We start from the raw sequence: 18,747 nt of genomic DNA, 5'->3' as shown, positions 1-18,747 counted from the left end.
AAACCCCCATGATATCGGTTCTCCGGGCTGCGTTGCCTTCATCTTCCTCTTCCTCCTCCTCACCTGTGCCCCACCTGGGGGTGGTGGCAGTCAGCTGAAGCCACCAAGCTCCTCCCCGGGCCAGGCACTGCTATAAAGCCCCGGGGCCAGGCACAGGGCAGTGCGCGCAGGAGCCGGAGCTGATCACAGGTGAGTTTGGGGTGATCCGGGCTCCTGGGGAGCTGGGTTGGGTCCTGGGGGGGGCTTGCTCACATCTTGGGGGTGCCACTGCCAGGCAGGACCCTGCCCAGCTCCCACGGGGCTCAAGGGGTCAGAGCGGGGTCTGGGTTTGTCCCCCCCCCAACGCACCGAGGTTTGGGGGATGCTTTTGGGGGCACCGCGCGGGGACATTGGGGTGGAGGGGGCTGGGGGAAAGGGGGGAAAGGCGGCGAGGGGCAGCGACGGGAGGGCTGTGCCCATGGGGACACCGCCCATGGGGACGTCTCCCTGCCACGTTTGGGGATGTTGGCACAGCCCCGATGGGTGCTGGAGGACGGCGGGGTCGGTTCCCCACGGGAGCAGCAGCCACCGGGACGCTCGTGCCCGTGCTCGTGCCCGGCACGCGGCCGCCCGTGTCCCATCCCCGGGAGGTGACGGAGGCGGTGACACGGCCCTGAGTCACTCCAGAGCCCGTGGGTGATAGCCAGGGCACGGAGCCAGGCACGCAGGGAGCAGGGCGAGCCCCAGCTTTGTGGGGGCAGCAGCTGGGGTTGGGGTTAAGGCAGGCTCCTGCCCCGGTGCCATCCCCGTGGGGCCACGAGTGATGCTCGGGGAGAGGCGCCCCCGTCCCCAAACTGCCCCAACCCCGTCCCCGTTCCTGTCCCAGGACACGGGCGCAGCAGCAGCAGCAGCGATGGCAACGCTCTACCCCTCGCTGGAGGACATGAAAGGCCACCAGGTCCTGCAGGTTGGTGTCAGATCGACGTCCCTATGGGGTGGGGAGGGACTGACCCCGAGGGGCTCACCCCGAGCACCCCCCCCTCTCTCGCCAGGCGCAGGCAGCCGCTGGTGTCGGCACCCCCGCCACGACGGTGCTCACGGAGAAGCCAAAACTCCCCTCTGGTAACGTGGGCTGTGATCAGCTCCCGGTGTCAAGGGGCTGTTTGGGTTGGGGGGTCGCCCACCACGGGCAGGGGGCTCAGCGGGGACCCCCCCACAGCTTGGTGCACGGGTAGGGGATGGGGTTTGGGGGTTTCTCCCCTTTGTCTCATCCCGAGGGGGCTCTCTCCATGCCCCTTGTGCCGGTTGCTGGCTCCTGGTCCTGGGGGGCTCCCTGATGTGTGTGGGGGGGTGGCTGTAAACTGGGGACCCCCCCCACTAAAGCCGTCCTCGCTGTGCCCCACAGCACCGCCCATGCTGTACCCCAACCTGGCGGAGCTGGAGGACTACATGGGACTCGCTCTCTCCAGCGAAGAGATCCAGAAAAAACTCTTCCCGGACAGCAGCACCGTAGGTGTCCGGGCTGGGGCTCCCACCTGCCGGGTGCCGGGACCCCCCCAAACACAGCAAACACCTCCCGGGGGGGTCCCTCCCGCAGCCACATCCTGCCCGGGGCAGGGGCACGGTGTCCCCCGAGGGCTGATGTGAGGTTGGGGACATCACAGGGCCCTGCACCCCTGCTGAAATCTGGCTCCAACGCAGGCGCTGACCCCCGCTGGCCCCCTGCCGGGCCAGCTGGTCGCCCCCCTGAGCGGGAACAACGCGGGGCTGCGGCGGGCGGAGATCAAGCCGGGCGTGCGGGAGATCCACCTCTGCAAGGACGAGAGGGGCAAGACGGGGCTGCAGCTGAGAAACATCGACCAGGTGAGGGGCTGGGCTGGTAGGGGCTGGGCATGGCACGGTGTGGTGCTCCATGGCATGGCACGGCGCTCTAGGGCATGGCACGGCATGGCATGGCATGGCATGGCACGATGCTCCACGGCATATCGTGGCATGGCATGGCATCGCACGGCATGGCACAGTGCTCCATGGCATGGCATGGTGCTTTATGGCACGGCATGGCAAGGTATGGCACGGCACAGTGCTCCACAGCACGGCACGGTGTGGAGCTCCATGGCATGGCACGGCATAGCATGGCACAGCACAGTGCTCCATGGCATGGCATGGCACAGCGTGGCACAGTGCTCCACGGCACGGCACGGCATGGCATGGCACGGCATGGCATGGCATAGCATGGCACGGCATGGCATGGCACAGCACAGCATGGCACGGTGCTCCACGGCATGGCACAGTGCTCCATGGCACAGGATGGCATGGCATGGCACGGCATGGCACAGCATGGCATGGCACGGCGTGGTGCTCCACAGTGTGGTGCTCCATGGCACGGCACAGCACGGTGGGCTGCACCATCACACGGCACAGCACGGCATGGCACGGTGCACCGCTGCACAGCCTGGCACACCACAGCACGGCACGGCTACCCGGTCCCCGGTGCCAGCCCCGTGCCATCGCTCCCCGCTCGTCCCCAGGGCATCTTCGTGCAGCTGGTGAAGGCCAACTCGCCGGCCTCGCTGGTGGGGCTGCGCTTCGGCGACCAGATCCTGCAGATCGACGGCAAGAACTGCACGGGCTGGAGCAGCGACAAGGCGCACCGGGCGCTGAAGAAGGCGTCCCCGGAGAAAATCGTCATGGTGGTGCGGGACAGGTGAGCGGCACCGGGGGGGGGACCCCCGGGCGCACGGTGCCACGCACGGGGCTGGCGTTGAGCCCGTTGTCCCCTCAGGCCGTTCCAGCGCACGGTCACGGTGCACAAGGACAGCACCGGCCACGTGGGCGTCGTGGTGAAGAAGGGGAAGATCGTGTCGCTGGCCAAGGACAGCTCGGCCGCCCGCAACGGCCTCCTGACCCACCACTACATCTGCGAGGTCAACGGCCAGAACGTCATCGGCATGAAGGTAGGGACCCCAAAACGTGGCTGCTGGCAGTGAGGTGCTGCCCTGCGGCCTTTTCTAGGGTCTTTTTTGGGTTCAAACAGCAGGATTTAAAGACTCGGAGCCATCAGGGTGCTGCCACCCCGGGGGAGGTGTGGGTTGGGGAGGTCGGGTTGTTGCACCCCCGCGTTTTTATCCCTTAAAGTTTTTAGTTTTTGCACAACCATCTGTGCAAAACACACCTGTCCTGTGCCCGGGATGTGGCCAGGGCAGGCACTGCGAGCTGCTGTGCTGGGGGGGGGGCCACGGGGGCCACCGCTCGCCTCCCACCACCCTCTCGCCCCCAGGATAAGCAGCTCATGGAGGTGCTGGCGGATGCGGGGAACGTCGTCACTCTGACCATCATCCCCGCCGTGATCTACGAGCACATGGTCAAACGGTGAGACCAGGGGGTTCCCGCACCCCCTGTCCCTTGTTTGTTCCCCAAAAAAGCCCCAGGGTTACCCCCGTGGGGACCCGGGGGCTCTCCGCTGAGCACCTCCCCTGCGCCCAGGCTGTCGGCGGGGCTGGTGAAGTCGTCCATGGACCACTCCATCCCCGACCTCTGATGCGATCGCCGCCATCCTGACACCGGTGTGGGCACCCCCCCAGCCAAGCCTGGAAGTGGGGGGGCTCGGAGGGACCCTAGAAAGGACCCCTGCAGCCCCCCAAAGTAGCTGTTGTAGCACAGAAACCCATAAAGAGCCTGGGGCTGCAGGGCAGCGCAGGGCAGCGCAGCGCCGTCCCGCATCCTCACTCTCAGCAGCGGGGATGGGGAAGGTGCCCCCACCTCCACGCTGCCCGCCCTTGTCCCAGGGTCCCCCCCCACGTCCCCTCATGTCCCCTGTGGCCACTCAGCTGCCCTCGGGGCAGACGCCAAAAGCTGGCTCCAGCGAAAGCAGACACAGACCCAGCGACGTTTATTACATCCACCACAGACAGCGAGTACAGGACAGTGGAGAATGAGAGAAAGGGGGACTGGGGGGGGGAGGTTACAGCTTTTTTTTTTTTCACTTCTGTATTTAAAAAATATATTATATAGATTTGTCTTTCAAATATAGTCGTTACATTTATTTCTTGGCAAAGCTTTGGATAGTCGGACAGACGCGTACACGGATCCACAACTACATTGCACGAGAGGCTGATATCCTGGCTGCGTTCCCACCGCTTCTCCCCGAATATTTTACACGGTGCCCCCCCCGGCCCCACGGACAGGGGGGGCGCGGGGAGGCTCGGGGCATGCAGGACACGGCGGGGGCCAAGGCGAGTGGGCAGCAGCCAGGGCCCCATGAGCGTCGCCAGCTCCTGCAGCACCCATGGGTGCTAGAGCGGAGCTGGGGGGCGGGGGGGGGGGAGAACACATCGTTAATTCAAGTCACAAAGGAGCCGCAGACATTCGTGGTGGGGGCCGGGGCCCGCGCCCCTCGGCACACCCAGGAGGGAGCCTGAAGTCTGGTGCCTCGCCGGCCCCCCGCTGACCAACCTTTGCTGTCTTTGCTTTTCAAAAAAAAAAAAAAGAAAAAAGAAAAAAAAAAAAAAAAGGCATTTTCTGGAGGCTGCCAGCAAGGGGGGGGGGTGTTGTGGCCGGGCGGGGGTGGGCAAGGGAGCTTGGCCCTGCCCGCGTCCCTCCAAACCCGCGGCATCGCCGCTGCCCACACCGAGGGTCCCAGCCCCACACCAGCACCGGGGCCGGGACCCCCGTTCCCTTGGGCTTTGCCAGCAATGGGGTCGGCTCGTCCTCACCCCCCCACCACCACCTGGGCCCCCACCCCGGGGTTTTTGTCCTTACCAGAAGAAAAAAAAAAAGTGACCCTAGTGCAAAGCAAACGAACGAGCGGTACGGGACCGACGGCGCCGCGGGCGGCTCAGCCTTGCTCTGACGCGTGAGGTATATCCAATGGTATAGCCAGTTCCACCCAATTTCACCCAATTCCGTCCGATTTCATCCAATTCCATCCGATTCCATCCGATTCCGTCTCAGTTATCCGGGGGCTCCCCGCTGGCCCCCCCGCCAGCAGCCGCAATTTGCCGTCGCTGTGCGGAGCTGCACCCGGCGCAAGGAAGGTGCCCGTGGGGTGGGGGGATCCACCACGGCCCCATGCTGGCCCCCCCGGTGCCCGACGGCTCCTCGCCATCAGAGAGCTGTCCCCTGGGCCACGCGGGGACATCCGAAACGAAAGCAAGTGCAATGAAGTGACCCCCCCCAGCGGGGTGGCACCCCCGCAGCCACAGGAACAGTGACGGGGGGTGGCACAGGGCTTGGCCACCCCGTGTGTCACCGCCCCTCCACGAACGGTCCTCGGCATCCTTTGGGACAGAGGTGTCAGAGCAGCAGCAGAACCCCCCCAACCCCACCCCGCGCCCCTTTTTGCCCCCTCCTCGGGGTTGCATAAGGAGCCGGAGGAGACGAGGTGCCCCCAGAGGTGCCCCCACCGGGGAGCGGGGACACCGCCGGCACGGGGCTTTACAATCAGCACGGTCGGGTCCGTGGGGGCGGGCGGGGGGCGGCGGCGGCGGCGATTTGGGGACGGGGTGGGGGTCAGGGCTGGGCGCTGCCCCCCGGGGTGCCGACGGCGTGGCAGCCCATCCTGCGGATGGAGTGCAGGGCCACGGTGCAGCAGCCCCGCAGCAGTGAGCTGATGTTGTAGATGGGCTGGCCCTGCCGGCGCTGCGAGCGGCACAGCCAGGCCACCGTGGGCACCGCCGGCACCACCACAGCCAGCAGATCCACGAGGAAGTGGCGGCTCCAGTAGCTCTTGGCTGGGGCTGCGGCGTCGCAGCTCGCCTCCGTCGCCTCCTCTTCCACCTCCGCCGCCACCGCCGCCGCCGCTGCCACGCAGGTGATGGCCACGGACGAGCCGGTGCCGTGGGGCTGCTGCACCGTGGGGTTGTTGTGGGGGGTCCCCGCCTCCGCCGGCACGGTTTCGGGGTCCGCGGCCACCAGGTCCATGGCCCCGGCGGGGTTGGGTTGCTCGCAGCCGTCTTCCAACTCGGAGACCCAGGCGGAGGTGGGGCTGCCCAAGCTGCAAGCCTGGGACTTGATCACCTTCTCCAGCAGGGTGTCCAGGTCGGGCTGGCAGTGCGCAAAGTCCGTCTGGATGGCTCTCTCCTGCATGCAGCTGGCCTGCACCCCAGCCTCCACGCCGCCCCGCAGCCCCAGCAGCTTCTCGTAGGTGGAGCTGGGGGGCAGCCGGGCGCACGGCTCTCCCCCCTCCAGCAAGTCCGGGCGGCCGGGGGCTTCGTCTGTCCCCGCGAAGCCGCTGTCGGCCCCCTCGTCCACCGAGATGGTCTGCGAGCCGCCCACGTTGCGGTCCCCGGCCGCCTGGTCGCTCAGCTTGGTGTAGGTGGAGCTGCGGGTGAGGGAGCGGGCTGGGGACCCCCCCGCCGACTCTCCAGCCCCCTCCTCCTTCAGCGCCCCGTTCTGCGCGATCTCCATGCTGTGCAGCAGCGTCTCCAGCTTCTTGTTCTGGATGTTGATGTCCACGAAGTACTTCTGGAGGCCCTTGTCCTTCTCCATCAGGTTGTTCTTCACCGTGTCGATCACCTGCTTCAGCTGCTTGATCTCCTTGCGCGCCTCCTTCAGCGCCAGCTGGGCCTCCACGCGGTGGCACTCCTCCTCGATCCAGTCCTCCTGCATCCTCGACAGCTGCGTTTTCAGGTCCTCGATCTCAGCATCCCTGCAAGAGACAGGGGTGGGTGCGTGGGCACGCAGAGGGTCACCAAGGTCCCTGCCGTGCCAGGGCACCGCGACAGCGCTGGGGATGCCACGGAGCTGAGCGCTCGCGTGCCCAGCCATTATCATCGGTGCTTGGAGCAGTGATTTGGGGTGAGATCACCCTGAAAAACCCACGGTTGGGACCCAGGGTTGCGTCCAGAGGCTCAGGGACCCCCGGGAGAGGTGCCCGGCCCCTTCATGGAGGGGCTGGAGAGGGCTGCATGGGGCCAGGCAGGTGCCCAGGGCGGGCGCACGGCAGCTGGGGAGGCAGCGAGGAGCAGATGGAGCTCAGCCACTCCGTCACGCTGCGATCCAGAAAAAAACTGTGGGAGGGAAAAACCGGCGGCGAAGGGAAGAGGCACAGTCACCTCCGGTGAGATTTACAAGTTCTGCAGCCCCGAAATCTGCTCGCCGGGTTGGCAGTGAATTCGGATTGCATGGGAAGAGAACAGGGGGGGAGCTGCGCCCGCGATGCCCTGCAGCCCCGTAGTGCTCCCCGGGTGCAGAGCGGGCACGAACCCGAGGGCGAGGTGTCACCGAGGGGACACGGGCAGCCGGGTCCTGCAGCGCACTGGGGGTGACGGCGCGGGGCTCACCTGTCCTGCAGCCGCTCTTGCGTGTCCTTCAGGCGAGCCTTGAGGTGCCGGATGCAGACCTCCTTCTGCTGGAGGGGCGTCAGGTACTGCTCCGGCGTGGGCGGCTTTATGCCGTGGTTGTCGCTGCACAGGTTGTACTTGGCCGAGCGCCTGCGGGGACACGGCCGTCACCCACCGCCAGCGTGGGGCTCGGTGGAGAGGCTGCTGTCTCTTTTGTAGGGTGGTGCCAGCCCCGTCAAGCACCCCAAAAGAGCCCCACGGGTGCGAGGGGAAGGGATGCGGGCGGCAAGGCGGCCGTGCCACCCTGGGCACCGCTCGGCGGTGGCTCTCCGAGGCCCTGCACGAGCAGAGCGGGGTGCTGGTGGTGCTGGGGGCCCCGAGCAAGCTTGCTGGGGAATGCACAACGAGGGTGGAGACCCCAGGGTGGGATCAGGCCCGTCGGATGAGGGTCTGAAGGATGCGCGATGGGATGGCTCAGGATGGAGGAGATCTGGAGAGCCCGTGGAGAGCAAGCCGGGGCACCCAGCACGTGGTGCAGCACCTCGGGGCCCTTCTTGTGTTGCCACCAGGACAGATGAGGCTGGTGGCACTGGTTTAAAGCCCGGGGCAAGCAGGGGGTGGCCAGGAGTAGGAGGGGATGGGGAGCGGCTGCAGCTCCGGGGGTGCACGAGAGGAGCAGGGGGAGGCGCAGGGACGTGCGGGCAGCACGAGGAGCTGTCGCAGTGCAGCAGGGTGAACCAAAGCCCCCACAGGTTGCAGCGGGGTGGTCTGAGCCCTCTGCCCATCGCAGCAGCTCCGTGAGGGGCAGCCAGGCAGAACGGGGCCTCGCAATACCCGTGGCCACCCCACCCCTGCTCCGGCACCGTCTCCGTTCCCCAGCTTGTCCCCAGACCCGTCGTTGCCTCCCAGATTTGGTGCCACCTCCGGGAGCTGGAACGTGGCTGGGGGCTGGTGGGGGCAGCCCCAGCTTGGTGCAAGGCACAGGCAGCCCCAAACCCTGCCCCACAGCACGAAGGGGATGAAACAAAGCCCTGCCACTGCACCTCCTGTCCCGAAATGAGCCGGGGCGCAGCAGGGGGGGGGGATGCGTGCAGCACGCAAGCCACAGCCACGGGAAGGACGGGAGAGAAAGGAGACACAACAACGGCAGCGGGGGGGTGCTGGGGAGGGCGGCGGGGGGCTCGCAGCCCCACGGGCAGCTCGCCCAGCCGCCACGGCAGCAGCACAGCCTCGCTCTGCGGCCCCTGCCCTGGTGGCGCTCCAGCAGCACTGGGGGCAGAGCTCCCATGGGTGCCATGAGGGGGCTGCGGGCGATGGGTTACCTTGGGGTGGGGCTGCTGTCGCTGCCCTTGCAGGAGCCAGAATTGCTGCTGCTGCTCAGCGAGGAGGTGCCGTAGGTGTCCCTCCCGGGGGGCGAGGGGCGCCTGGAGGCAGGGAGAAGAGGCTGTGTCTCAGGCCGAGTGGCTGAGGGCGCCGAAGACTTAAAGAAGGAGGCCAAGCCACTCCGTCCATAAAGCCCGCGACTGCCAAACCACCACGCCGAGAGCGCACAAGACAAAAGGACAAAACAAACAGCGGGGATCAAAATGGCACGGACACGCTGACGGGCGCAAAGGCAGGGCAGGGGGGCTGCCCACCCGCTCCCCTCCCCAAAATCTGGCACCCCCCTGGGCACCCCCAGACCCCAGGAACCGGCACCAAGAGCCCCCTCCCGGGGGCAGAGCTTTGCTGTGGCGCCCACGCTGCCTTTTGGTGCTGGCGCTGGCTGCAGCCCCTCACTCCAAAGCTGCAGCCCAGGACGTGGAAATATTCAGAGGGGAATAAATGCCTTTTTTTAATCGCTTTTTCCCTTTTGCTTTCTATCACTGGAGCCCAAGGAGGGACCTTCCCAGGGGTGTGCACCTCCCGGTGTCACCGCCTGCCCCCTGCGCCCTCGCGCCGCTGGCTGGGGATGGGGCCCCCTCCGGCACCTGCCTTTGGCAGACGGGACCAAGAATTCAACCCAGAACCCAAAGAGCTGATCCTGGGACCAAGGATTGATCCCAGGACCAAGTTATCGATGACATGGGGAGGTCAGAGACACACAGAGAGGGACGGGGTGCGGTGCTGGGGGTGCTCCATGCGGAGACGGGGACGCGGTGCAGCGGTGCCATGCGGCGCCCCAAACCCAGGTTTGGGCGGCCGTGCCGTGGAGCAGCAGCCCCGGGCTGGGTGCACGGGAGGACGGGGAGGCTCCTGCCCTGCTGCTAACCACGAGGAGAGCCGGCCGGGCTCCGGGGACGAGAGGCTGAAGCATATTCACCTTCGGGATCCGGTGGACGAGCGTCTGCTCCCCGGCAGAGACATGGCCACGGTGCCGCGGGTCCTGGGCGCGGGGGAACTGCGGGGTAAACGCAACAGAGAGAGGAGGTCAGGGTGGGGAAGCACCCACACAGAGGTCAGCCCCAGCACGAGGGCATCGATTTAAGCCTCGGGGTCACCTTTATGGGGACGGACGTGGGCTGCATCCCGTGCACATCCCAGCTCTGCTCTCTGCCAGCCTCTCACGGCCCACAAACGCCGGGATGCTGCGTGCACGGGGTCCTGCCCCAGCAGCGCACCCAGTGTGAGGGTTTTCTTCATTGCAAGGCCAAGCAGAAGCAGCCCAGACGCTCACCCGAGTGTTCCTGGGCAGAAATGGGGTGAAACCTCGTGGCCCTGACACCCAGCCCTGCGCCTCGCCATGTCCCACCCCACGGGTGACCGTGGCACGCTGCTGTCCCTGCTGCGGGCTGGGACATTTCTTGCTCGTCATTAATTAAGCCAGGATCACCCGTTCAGCAGGGAAAGCAGGTAAGGAAGCACGGATCCCTGCGTGATGCAGCAGCAGCCCTAAGCCTGTGAGAACCCCAGATCTTTGCCTGTCAATAAATAGGGCAGACCCAGGGGTCCGGAGCTATCGGCTGGATCCCGTCCTCGCGGGCTGCTGGGGACAGTGGGGGACACCACATGGGACCCCCATCCCCGGCATATTCAAGCTGGCGGCATCTGTCCCAGATTTTGGCAGCTTCAGCCCCGAGCAGCCCCAGCGATGGGAGCTGGAAATCGATGGGTTGGGAGCGCTGAGTGCTGCTTGGGCTCCGCTCCCGGGGAGGGAGAGAAGCAGGGAGAGAGGGGGGGGGGAGGCTGGAGGAAAGGAGGGCGCCCTGCCAGCTCGCACCCGATGTGGCCTTTGGCGTTGGCAATCCCAGATTTTCTCTCCCAGGCTAATTCCTGCCCAAAACCGAGCTCCCCCCCCCATCTCTCCCCAGGGTTTGCTGCTACCTGCTCCCCAAAGCAGGGCTCCGACGGGCTCAGGGAGCTGCAGCAGAAGGGCTGGCAGCGCGCAGCCGTGGCGAGCTCCCCGCTCAGCACCAGGGGGTCCAGCCCCAGAGGATTTGGGGGTCCTGGATGTGCACGGGGGGAAGTCCTGGGGCAGGAGCAGCGGTGCTGAGCCCCTCTGGGTCAGAGCTCCGGGACCGGCAGCGTGCGCGGCCGCGGGGCTGTGCTGCTGCAGCAGCGTGAATCAGCATCCAGCAGAGCCTGGCCCTCCGGCAGCGCCGCGCACTGCAGCACGGCACAGCCTGTCCCTGCTCCTCTAATGTCACCCCGCTCCCCCGAGCAGCCCCCGGGCAGGGCTTTGTGAGGATTTGCAGCCGCACAGATTAACTCCTGGCCCTCTCGCAGCCCCGAGCAGCGTGCGCTGGCTCACGGCGGCCGAGCAGCACCCGGCAGCGCCGCTGCCTCCTGCTCCACTGCAAGGTTACGGGTGCACGACGAGGCTCTGCTTGGAAGGGAAACCTCTGTGTGGCACTCAGCACCCTCATGGCACAGGCTGGGTCCGCAGTGGGGCTCTGGTGAGTGCCTTGGGGCTGCCGAGGTCAGGCAGGTTTGGCAGACTCGGGGCCAAAGCCACCACCCCGATCCCACGTGGTTGTGGTAATGCCCTGCCTCTGAGGGCCGAGGTAATTACTGTCTGCAGGCAGAACTAAAACAACTGTGGGAAGCAGGGCGAGGACCTACGGTGAGGAGCGAGCCTTGCCGTGGCAGCACGGGACAACCTCAGCGCTCTGAATGTGAGAGAGGCATGAGAAGCAAGGACCCCGCTGCAGCTCCCCAGCACGGCAAGAGCGCAGGGAGCTCTGCTGCAACCCCAGCCGGGGCTTTCCAGGGGGAAAACTGGACACAGGGACTGAGCCTGTCCGCTCTGTGCTCCGCCGGGCAGCTGCCCAGCACCCAGGAGGGGATTTTCAGGGGCAGAGCCATCGCCCCAGCCAGCCTGGAGCCGAAACGCCGCGTGCCGCTGGTGGCAGCCTGGGCGAGAGCTTTCCCAGCGCCGCCGTGGCAAGCAGCCCGTGCACAGCGGCTCTGGCTCTCTGCGGCGGCAGCTCGTCCATTAGGCATTAGGAGAAATACACAGAGAGGAAATGGAAAGTGTTCAAAGATAAATGAGCGAGGCCCCGAGCGCGCTGTGCGCTCGCCAGCAAGGAAGACAATGGCAGCCGCGAGCGGCCGCGGGGAGGGCCAGGAAACGCAGCGGGGTGACGGAGAGCAGGTCACAGCAATCCCAAATCATCCAAGGCAGGAGGCTTCTGAAAGGAGTCAGAGCAAAGCTGCAGGAGAGAAGAAATCCCATAAAAACATCGGGGTGGAAGGCGACCCATGCTAGGGCAGGGGATGGGCGGGTTCGTTTCTCCATGTCAGAAGCGCAGGGGGCAGAGGGTCCTGCGCCACCAGGCAGCTCCAGCAGCGGCTCTGCACCCCAAAAAGAAACAGAAATGAGCATCAGGAGCCTGGGCAGTGGGAGAGGAGACCTAGGGCCCGGCAGGATGGCGTGCTGCAGCCGGCTGCACAGCCCGAGTTGTGCAAGGGGTGAACCCAGAGCAGGACCCAGCAAAGCTTCACCGTGCTCGGCTGCGCAATGGAGCTCGAGACCCCCTTGACCAAGACCTTATTTCCATCTTTTTTTGCAGCAGGAGGAACAGGAGGAATGCCTAGCAGGGCACAGACAAACCATGGGAGGATCCCTTGCTGGTGGGATGCTGCTTACAGAGCTGGAGGCAGCGGGTTGTGCCCCAGCAGAGACGTGCCCGCGGCGCAGACCCCGAGCGGCTCTACCCCGGCACCACAAAGCTGCACCTGAGCCCCACAGCGGGAATGAGATTCGGGGCGTGCTGGCAAATCCTGGTGTGGAGGAGCCGGAGCTGCTGCCCGGGCCAAAATGGGGCTTGGGGGAGCAGCAGGATGAGCTCTAATCCTGCCTCCCAGAGCCAACCAAGAGCAAAGCTCCCCATAAACCTCCCAGCCTGACCCCGCGAGCCTGGGCTGCGGCAGCACCACAAGAAATGGGTGCTGGTGCCCGTGTGGGGACGGGGACCCTGCAGCACCCAGCGACCTCCGCCTGCTGCCCAGATGCTCACAGCCTCTGTGCCCGTGGCCGTCACGGCCGTCCTCCCCTTTTTCTGGCCGTGACCACGTTGGAAGCACCTCCCCAAACCGCTGCGGTCAGCAGCAGGCAGGGCTCAGAGGGCTGCTGGTGCTGACGCCTGCACCGGTAGCAGTGCCAGACACCAGCACCCCAGGACACTGCACAAAGCATCTCCCCACCAGCTCAGGGCACCCACCTGAGCCCCCCCAGTGGCTTCCCAGGACCAAGGTCCCCCCCCAGAGGGCTCCAGGCACTGCTGGGACATCGCACAGGGATGCAGGCTCCCACCACCACCGACCTAAAAACCATGCAGTGATGACGATGCAAAGGGAGGAGGGGGGCAGAGCGCTGGGAAGGGCGAGCCGAAGCTCTGAAGAGGATTTCCCCAGGATGAGCAGCTCAGCCTTCACTTCGCAGCTGCTGCCCTGCAGGGAAACCTCTTTGGCTCGACCGCTGCCACCTCCCCATGCCAGGCTGGTTCCCCGCTGAGCCAGCGATGGAAAGATGGGGCTGGACCAGCTTCACTCTCCCTCCTACATTCCTTCCTGCACGCCAAACGGTGCCAAGGAACCCCGGTGAGGCCTCTGAAGGCTCCTCAGCTCCTTCCCCCAGGGCTTTCGCTATCGCAGGCTCCCGAGTTCACTCCTGCCAGCTCCGGAGACACCTCGCCTCTCTCTCCATTTCTCCACGCCCGCAGTAAGACCGGCTGCTGCCCTGCCCCGAGCTGCCCCACCAGCTCAGCCTGTCCTCCCCGGGGAACGTGTGGTGGGCACGCAGGGGCGGGCGGGCTCGTTTCGCAGCCCAAATCCCAGCCCTGGCGCTGCGGTGGCTGCCTCCCGGCGCGGTGCCTTGCCAGCCGCCGCTCGGCTTTCCCCGGTTTTCTCGCCTGCTGCTTCTTTTTGTCGCCCCCCCCCCCCCCCCCCCGGGGTGAATATGCTCCCTGCTCGCCTCGCTGCTCCCGGCGAACCGGGACAGACGCCGGATTTTCCTCAGCGCGGTGCTAGCAGCCTGCCTTTGCCGCGTGCCACCCACGCAGGGCTCGAAATAGCTGCAAAAACGGCCCCAAAAACGGGGCTGGCCGAGCCCCAGACAGATGCAGCGCACGCACGGCACCCGGGGCTGTCGGCGCAGATCCGCGCTGCGGCGAGGCGAAGGGACGTGTTTGGGCTGGGGGGGTGCCCAGACACCTCACCAGGCCTCTCCAAAGCCCCACGAGAAGGGTTTGGTGTCGCTCCTCCGCTGGCTGAGCCGCACGTTTCCTTGGTTTCCTTGCCCTGCTCTGCCGCGGGGGCACCAAGCACCCTGTGGCACCCCGCTGGCACCCGGGGCTGGGGGCTGCTGCGGCGTTTCCAGCCTCCCCGAGACAACCCCATCAAAAGCAGAGAGCCGAGAGGGAAGGCAAATCACAGCTTCGGCTTCCCAAGGAGCAGGAAAAGCATCGCGAGGAGCCCTCTCTGGCTTTGCTTTTCCTTCACGCTACAAATAAACAAAGCACGAAGCGTGGTAAACAGCCACGAGCTGCGCTTGGGACAAAGTGGGTGCTGCGGCCCAGAAAACAGCAGTGGGGCCAGAATCCTTTGGGGTGTAAAAGGGAACCGGGATCTGTCTGGGAGGCTGTGGGGAGGAGCAGGATGAGGCCATCAGGGCTGATGATGAGATGTATGGGCAGGGAGGGGTCCCCAGGGGACCCCCAGACCCGCAGCTGTCGGCATCACACCCAGCCTGGTGCACGGCCGGGACCACGACCACGTTCCTGCTTCAGCCCCAGGGGGTTTTTGGGGACAAACACTGGAGGAAATTCACCGAGTAAATTGTAAAAGCCAAGGCCACCCCGGTGCCCACTTTGTCCCGCGCTCCCTCGCCACCTCCGTCAGGGTTAGGGGCTGCTTCGCTCCTGCTTGGCAGCTTGCAGGGGGGCAGCGAGGTCCCTGGGGGCTTGGAAACCTGCTCCATCAGGGACCTGGGTCCCAAAGCAGTCAGACCCTCACCTGCCGGCCACGCAGGGCAGATGCAGAGGGCTCGGGGCAAAACGCACGGGGGGTTTATGCAACACCACCAAAAAATCCATTCTGCTAAGAGTTGTTATAGCGCGTCACGAAACACGGCAGTATTTCCTTTTATTCTCTTGTTTTGTTATAAAATGCTGAGCTTACACCCAGAGATTACAGGAAAATAGAGACCATTAGAGGCCGGGTCATGCAGCTCACCACTTTTCCAGCTGACCTTCCCGTGCTGTGGTGAGCCCCCGTGCGCTCCCCTCCTCGCCCCCTTTTCCCAGGCTCTCCAACCCAGCACGGCCACGGGGGCACTCGCGGCACCTCCTGGCTCCCCGAGGGAGCCCCACGGGGCCTGAGCCATGGGACCAGGCTGGTCCTGAGCTGCACCCCCAGAAGGAAAGGGAAAAGAGCCTGGTACAAACCCCACGGTGGCAGCGACCGTGCCGAGGGCAGGAGCAGGGTGCCTGGCACCCAGGCCCTCCGGTCTCAGCCCAGGCTGGCAGGACAGCAGGCGGGGGGGCAGTTACAGCTCTCAGCCCCTCCTGTGCTTGGAGCCGAGCTGAGGACCAGCAAGCAGAGAGAAGAGAGCTCTCCTTCGGGGTAGGAAGGCAGCGATATGGGAGAGAAATTCAGCTACTCCTCCCCTCCGCGCACACGCAGCCTCGGCGTGGCGGAAGGACGCCTGCCCTAGCCACGGATCCACCTCGAATCGGGGCTGGGAAAGGTGGTGGTGGTGGAGGATGAGGTCCCGGCCCATTTAACAGCACGTTTAATGGCACATTTAACGGCACATTTAATGGCACGCCGCTTGCACCACCCCGGCTTTCCGCCGCCGACACCCCCCAGCGCGGGCACTGCCCCCCTCTGAGCCCAGGCGGAGAAGCTCGCAGCCCAGGGACCCCCGGAGCCCTGCAAAGCATCATTTTCCCCTCCTCGCACAAGGTCACGACACGACCCACACGTTTCCTAGCGGGGGTGGGCGCACTGCCACTTCCCAGGCACAACAAACGCACAGCAGCGGGTTCCTACGGGCGGGCAGCACTGACCTTGCGGGGAGGAGAGAAAAGGAGCGCAGGGCTCATCCATCACCCCGTGCGTTTTCTGTATCCCTTCAGAGACGGAGCTACAGGCCATTAAGCAATAAAATCGCCATCGCCCAGCAGCTCCAGCTCCTGCAACGCCCCGCAGAGCTGGGAGAAATGTTTGGGCTCTGCAGGGAGCAGATGCGGGGCCGGTGCCCGCGGGGAGGGTCTGGTGCATGCAGGGTGTGTCCAGTGCGTGCGGTGGGGGTCCGGGGTGTGCCATATGGGGCTGGGGGATGCAGGGCGGGTCTGGTGAGTGGGGTGGGGGTGTGGTGCAGGTGATGGGGGTCTGGTGACCATGACAAGTGTCTGATGCATGCCGTGGGGGTCTGGTGGATGCCACACGGGTCCAGTCTTTGCGATGCGGGGCCAGTGGCGTGCCGTGGGTGTGTGCAGTGAGTCTGCTGCAGAGGCTGTGGGTCCGGTGCCCACCCCGGGGTGCTGGTGCAGGCAGTGCGGGTCCGCTGAGCGTGACGTGTGTCCGGTGCGTGCCGCGGGGTCTGCTGCATGCGATGCGGGTGTGCTGCGGGCCCGACGCGTGACCCACCCCAAGCATCCTCTGCACTTAACGCCCCCCCTTTTTAAGCCCCCCCATTGCGGAGAGGGGCGCTGGCAGCCCCCGGGGTGCGGGTCCCCATCCCCATCCCCAATCCCGCAGCCAGGAGGGGGGCGAGCCCCCGGCCCCTTGGTGCCCCCCGCCCCGCTCACCTGCACGGAGCCCCCCGGCGAGGGTGGGGGTGGCAGGGCCAGCCGGCGGCCTCAGCGACCTGGTGGGGAAGGGAGAGAGCGGACGGTGAGCGGGGAGGGATGCGCGGGGAGGGGAGGAGAATTTAGGGGACCCCCCAGCCCCCCAGCCCCGCGCCCTCCCCAGCCTCCATCACCTGCGCCGGCCTCCATGGGTGCGGCGGGGCGGCTCGGCTCCTCGGCGGCGATGGAGGCAGGGATGGGGATGGAGGCAGGGAGGGAGGCAGGGAGGGATGGAGGGAGGCAGGGATGGAGGCAGGGACGGGGATGGAGGCAGGCAGGGAGGGAGGGATGAGCCTTGCAGCTGCGTAATTTGCCTCGCTCCTCTGCGCTCTTAAAGCGACGGCGGCGCGGGTGCCCCCCCCCCCTCCCCCCCCCGCGGGGTTTCCCCTCCGTTTCTATGGCAACTCCCCAAAAAAGCCCAGCCCGGGGGTCGCGCTCGCGTCCCCCACCCAGCCCCATCCGCGCCCCCCGTCTCCCGGCTCTGCCCTCTCCGCCCCAGCCCTGGATGCGCCCGGGGCTCGCTGATGGCGCACTGGGGCCGAGGAGCAGCGAAACCACAAAAATCTGCGCCTCACCCGAGCCGGGGCTGGAGCTGGGCGCTGGGGCGAGCAGCAAAAAGCAGCAGCAGGGCTGGGGAGCAGCCCCCCGGGGAAGGAGAGCTCCCCTTGAGAGAGGTGGGCGAGTGCTGGTGGCCGCTGGCACGGAGCCGAAGCTCTCCGGCACGGTCCGGTGGCTCCTGGTGCTACCACCCGGTGCTGTCTTCCATGGCGAGCCAGATAAACCTCCCAAATTATTCAGAGAGTGACCGTAGAGGGTGAGGCTGCTCCGTGCCTCTTGGGACCCTAGTGTGAGGCTTCCTGAGGTCGGCAGCAGGGCCTGGTCTGGCCTCCAGCTCTGCTCTGCGGCCCCAAGAGTGCCCCAGGGTGGCTGCAGGGAGCAGGAGAGCAAGGGGGGTGTCCCCGTGCCCACGCTGCTCTTACACACCAACATCTGACAGCCCACATGCGTGTGCCAGAGGATTTAGGGAAGGAAACTGTTGGTGTGCCAGCAAGGCCAGAGGACTGGCTCCTGCACTGGGTCAGAGTCCAACACCTGAGCACACTTGGCCAAGAATAAAAACCCGAGTCCCAGGTCCCAGCCACGCGCAAATTCTCAGAGCCAGCTGCTCACCAGCTCCTTGCACTTCCCCTGCCTTTGCAGCCTCCATTTGGAAGTCCCAGCCGGTTATTTTGGGATTCTGACAAACCTGTTTTGTGAATCCACTCCAGTCTTTCTTCAGGTACTGTTTCCAGCAAGGTTTGTACCTCATTTATTCTGCCATACAGGCTGCTTTCAATGCCTGTATGTCCTTGTATGTCCTGACAACCTGTCTCTTGTTTGTTCCTTCTGCTCGCCTCCAACCTCCTTTTGTTTCTGTGTTTCCCACTGAATGCCATGCACAGCCTGGCCCCCCGAAAGACAAAATTAATGAATTATCACATCTGCTGCCACCGGAGCTCCTCTCACTATCGTGGCAATGGCAGCAGCTCTGGTGTTTAAGGTGCACTTTCATTTCAGATTCAACCTGGGGGGCAAAAATGCTTCCTTCTTCTCTCCCTGCTCTGAATTTTGTTTCCTTCCTGACCCCTCTTGCGGTCGTTGTCTCTGCCCCTAGCACACACACAGTGCCTCTGCCAAGTCTCTGGCACTGCCTCACCGGTCCCCCTGCCCATCACGTCTGGGTGCAGAGAATTTGTGACTTATCACAAGATTGCTGCGGTGTTAAAGAGCAGAGCAGAACTTGAATACTGTTAAGTCAGAAAAGGATAATTTGGTTTATTTCGCAGAGAATGGGAAAGTTTCCCCAAACCGGCTCATTTTTCCCTCCCTTGCACCCAGAAAAGTAACCCATCACAGAACAGCAGCAAAGGTTTTTTATTACTTATTTTGTTGAACAGTCGAAAATGGACAAAATAAAAAAAGCTGAACCAACATCCCTCCATCAGCCAACCAAACACCCCAGCTCATCCCTTCCTGCCCAGGGCAAATCTTAAGTAATTTTAAAGCTTTTTTTTTTTTTTTTTTTTATCCCTGTAAATAGAGACATTGAAATCAGTGAGGGCTGCTCTTCCTCCTATTCCCTAAACCCCACATATACAAACAAATTAGTGCACAGCAGGGAACGCCGCATGTTGGCATGACTAGACACACCGGGGTGTAACCGAAATGCACATCTG

The 18,747-nt window shown here is 64.9% G+C and overlaps 2 protein-coding genes across 7 annotated transcripts; one reads left to right on the top strand and one right to left on the bottom strand.

Moving 5' to 3' along the window:
• The first annotated feature begins 152 nt into the window (after positions 1–152).
• On the top strand, positions 153–4,004 carry SDCBP2 (syndecan binding protein 2). Of its 2 annotated transcripts, XM_084538406.1 has the most exons (9): positions 153–189; positions 866–946; positions 1,032–1,101; positions 1,385–1,488; positions 1,681–1,842; positions 2,508–2,683; positions 2,762–2,933; positions 3,257–3,348; positions 3,463–4,004. In XM_084538406.1, the coding sequence occupies exons 2-9, from the start codon at positions 893–895 to the stop codon at positions 3,515–3,517; spliced, it is 885 nt and encodes a 294-aa protein (XP_084394532.1). In that variant the 5' UTR covers positions 153–189; positions 866–892; the 3' UTR covers positions 3,518–4,004. The 2 variants fall into 2 exon arrangements, with proteins under 2 accessions (XP_084394532.1, XP_084394531.1); XM_084538405.1 differs by lacking the exon at positions 153–189 and having other exon boundaries at positions 821–946.
• Positions 4,005–5,327: 1,323 nt separating this feature from the next.
• Positions 5,328–16,831, bottom strand: SNPH (syntaphilin). 5 transcript variants are annotated; one of them, XM_084538513.1, is made up of 6 exons: positions 16,666–16,831; positions 16,493–16,551; positions 9,562–9,639; positions 8,582–8,782; positions 7,260–7,409; positions 5,328–6,625 (listed from the first exon to the last, which is right to left on the bottom strand). In XM_084538513.1, exons 3-6 carry the CDS (start codon positions 9,603–9,605, stop codon positions 5,488–5,490), a joined length of 1,533 nt encoding a protein of 510 aa, XP_084394639.1. In that variant the 5' UTR covers positions 9,606–9,639; positions 16,493–16,551; positions 16,666–16,831; the 3' UTR covers positions 5,328–5,487. The 5 variants fall into 5 exon arrangements, with proteins under 5 accessions (XP_084394639.1, XP_084394642.1, XP_084394640.1 ...); XM_084538516.1 differs by having other exon boundaries at positions 8,582–8,683; XM_084538514.1 differs by lacking the exons at positions 16,493–16,551; positions 16,666–16,831 and adding an exon at positions 15,749–16,316.
• Positions 16,832–18,747: the final 1,916 nt, after the last annotated feature.

Source organism: Aythya ferina (assembly GCF_964211825.1).
Source record: "Aythya ferina genome assembly, chromosome: 16".
Taxonomy (NCBI): domain Eukaryota; kingdom Metazoa; phylum Chordata; class Aves; order Anseriformes; family Anatidae; genus Aythya; species Aythya ferina.
The sequence above is the reverse complement of the archived record's forward strand: the minus strand, read 5'-3'. Positions and strand labels throughout refer to the sequence as shown.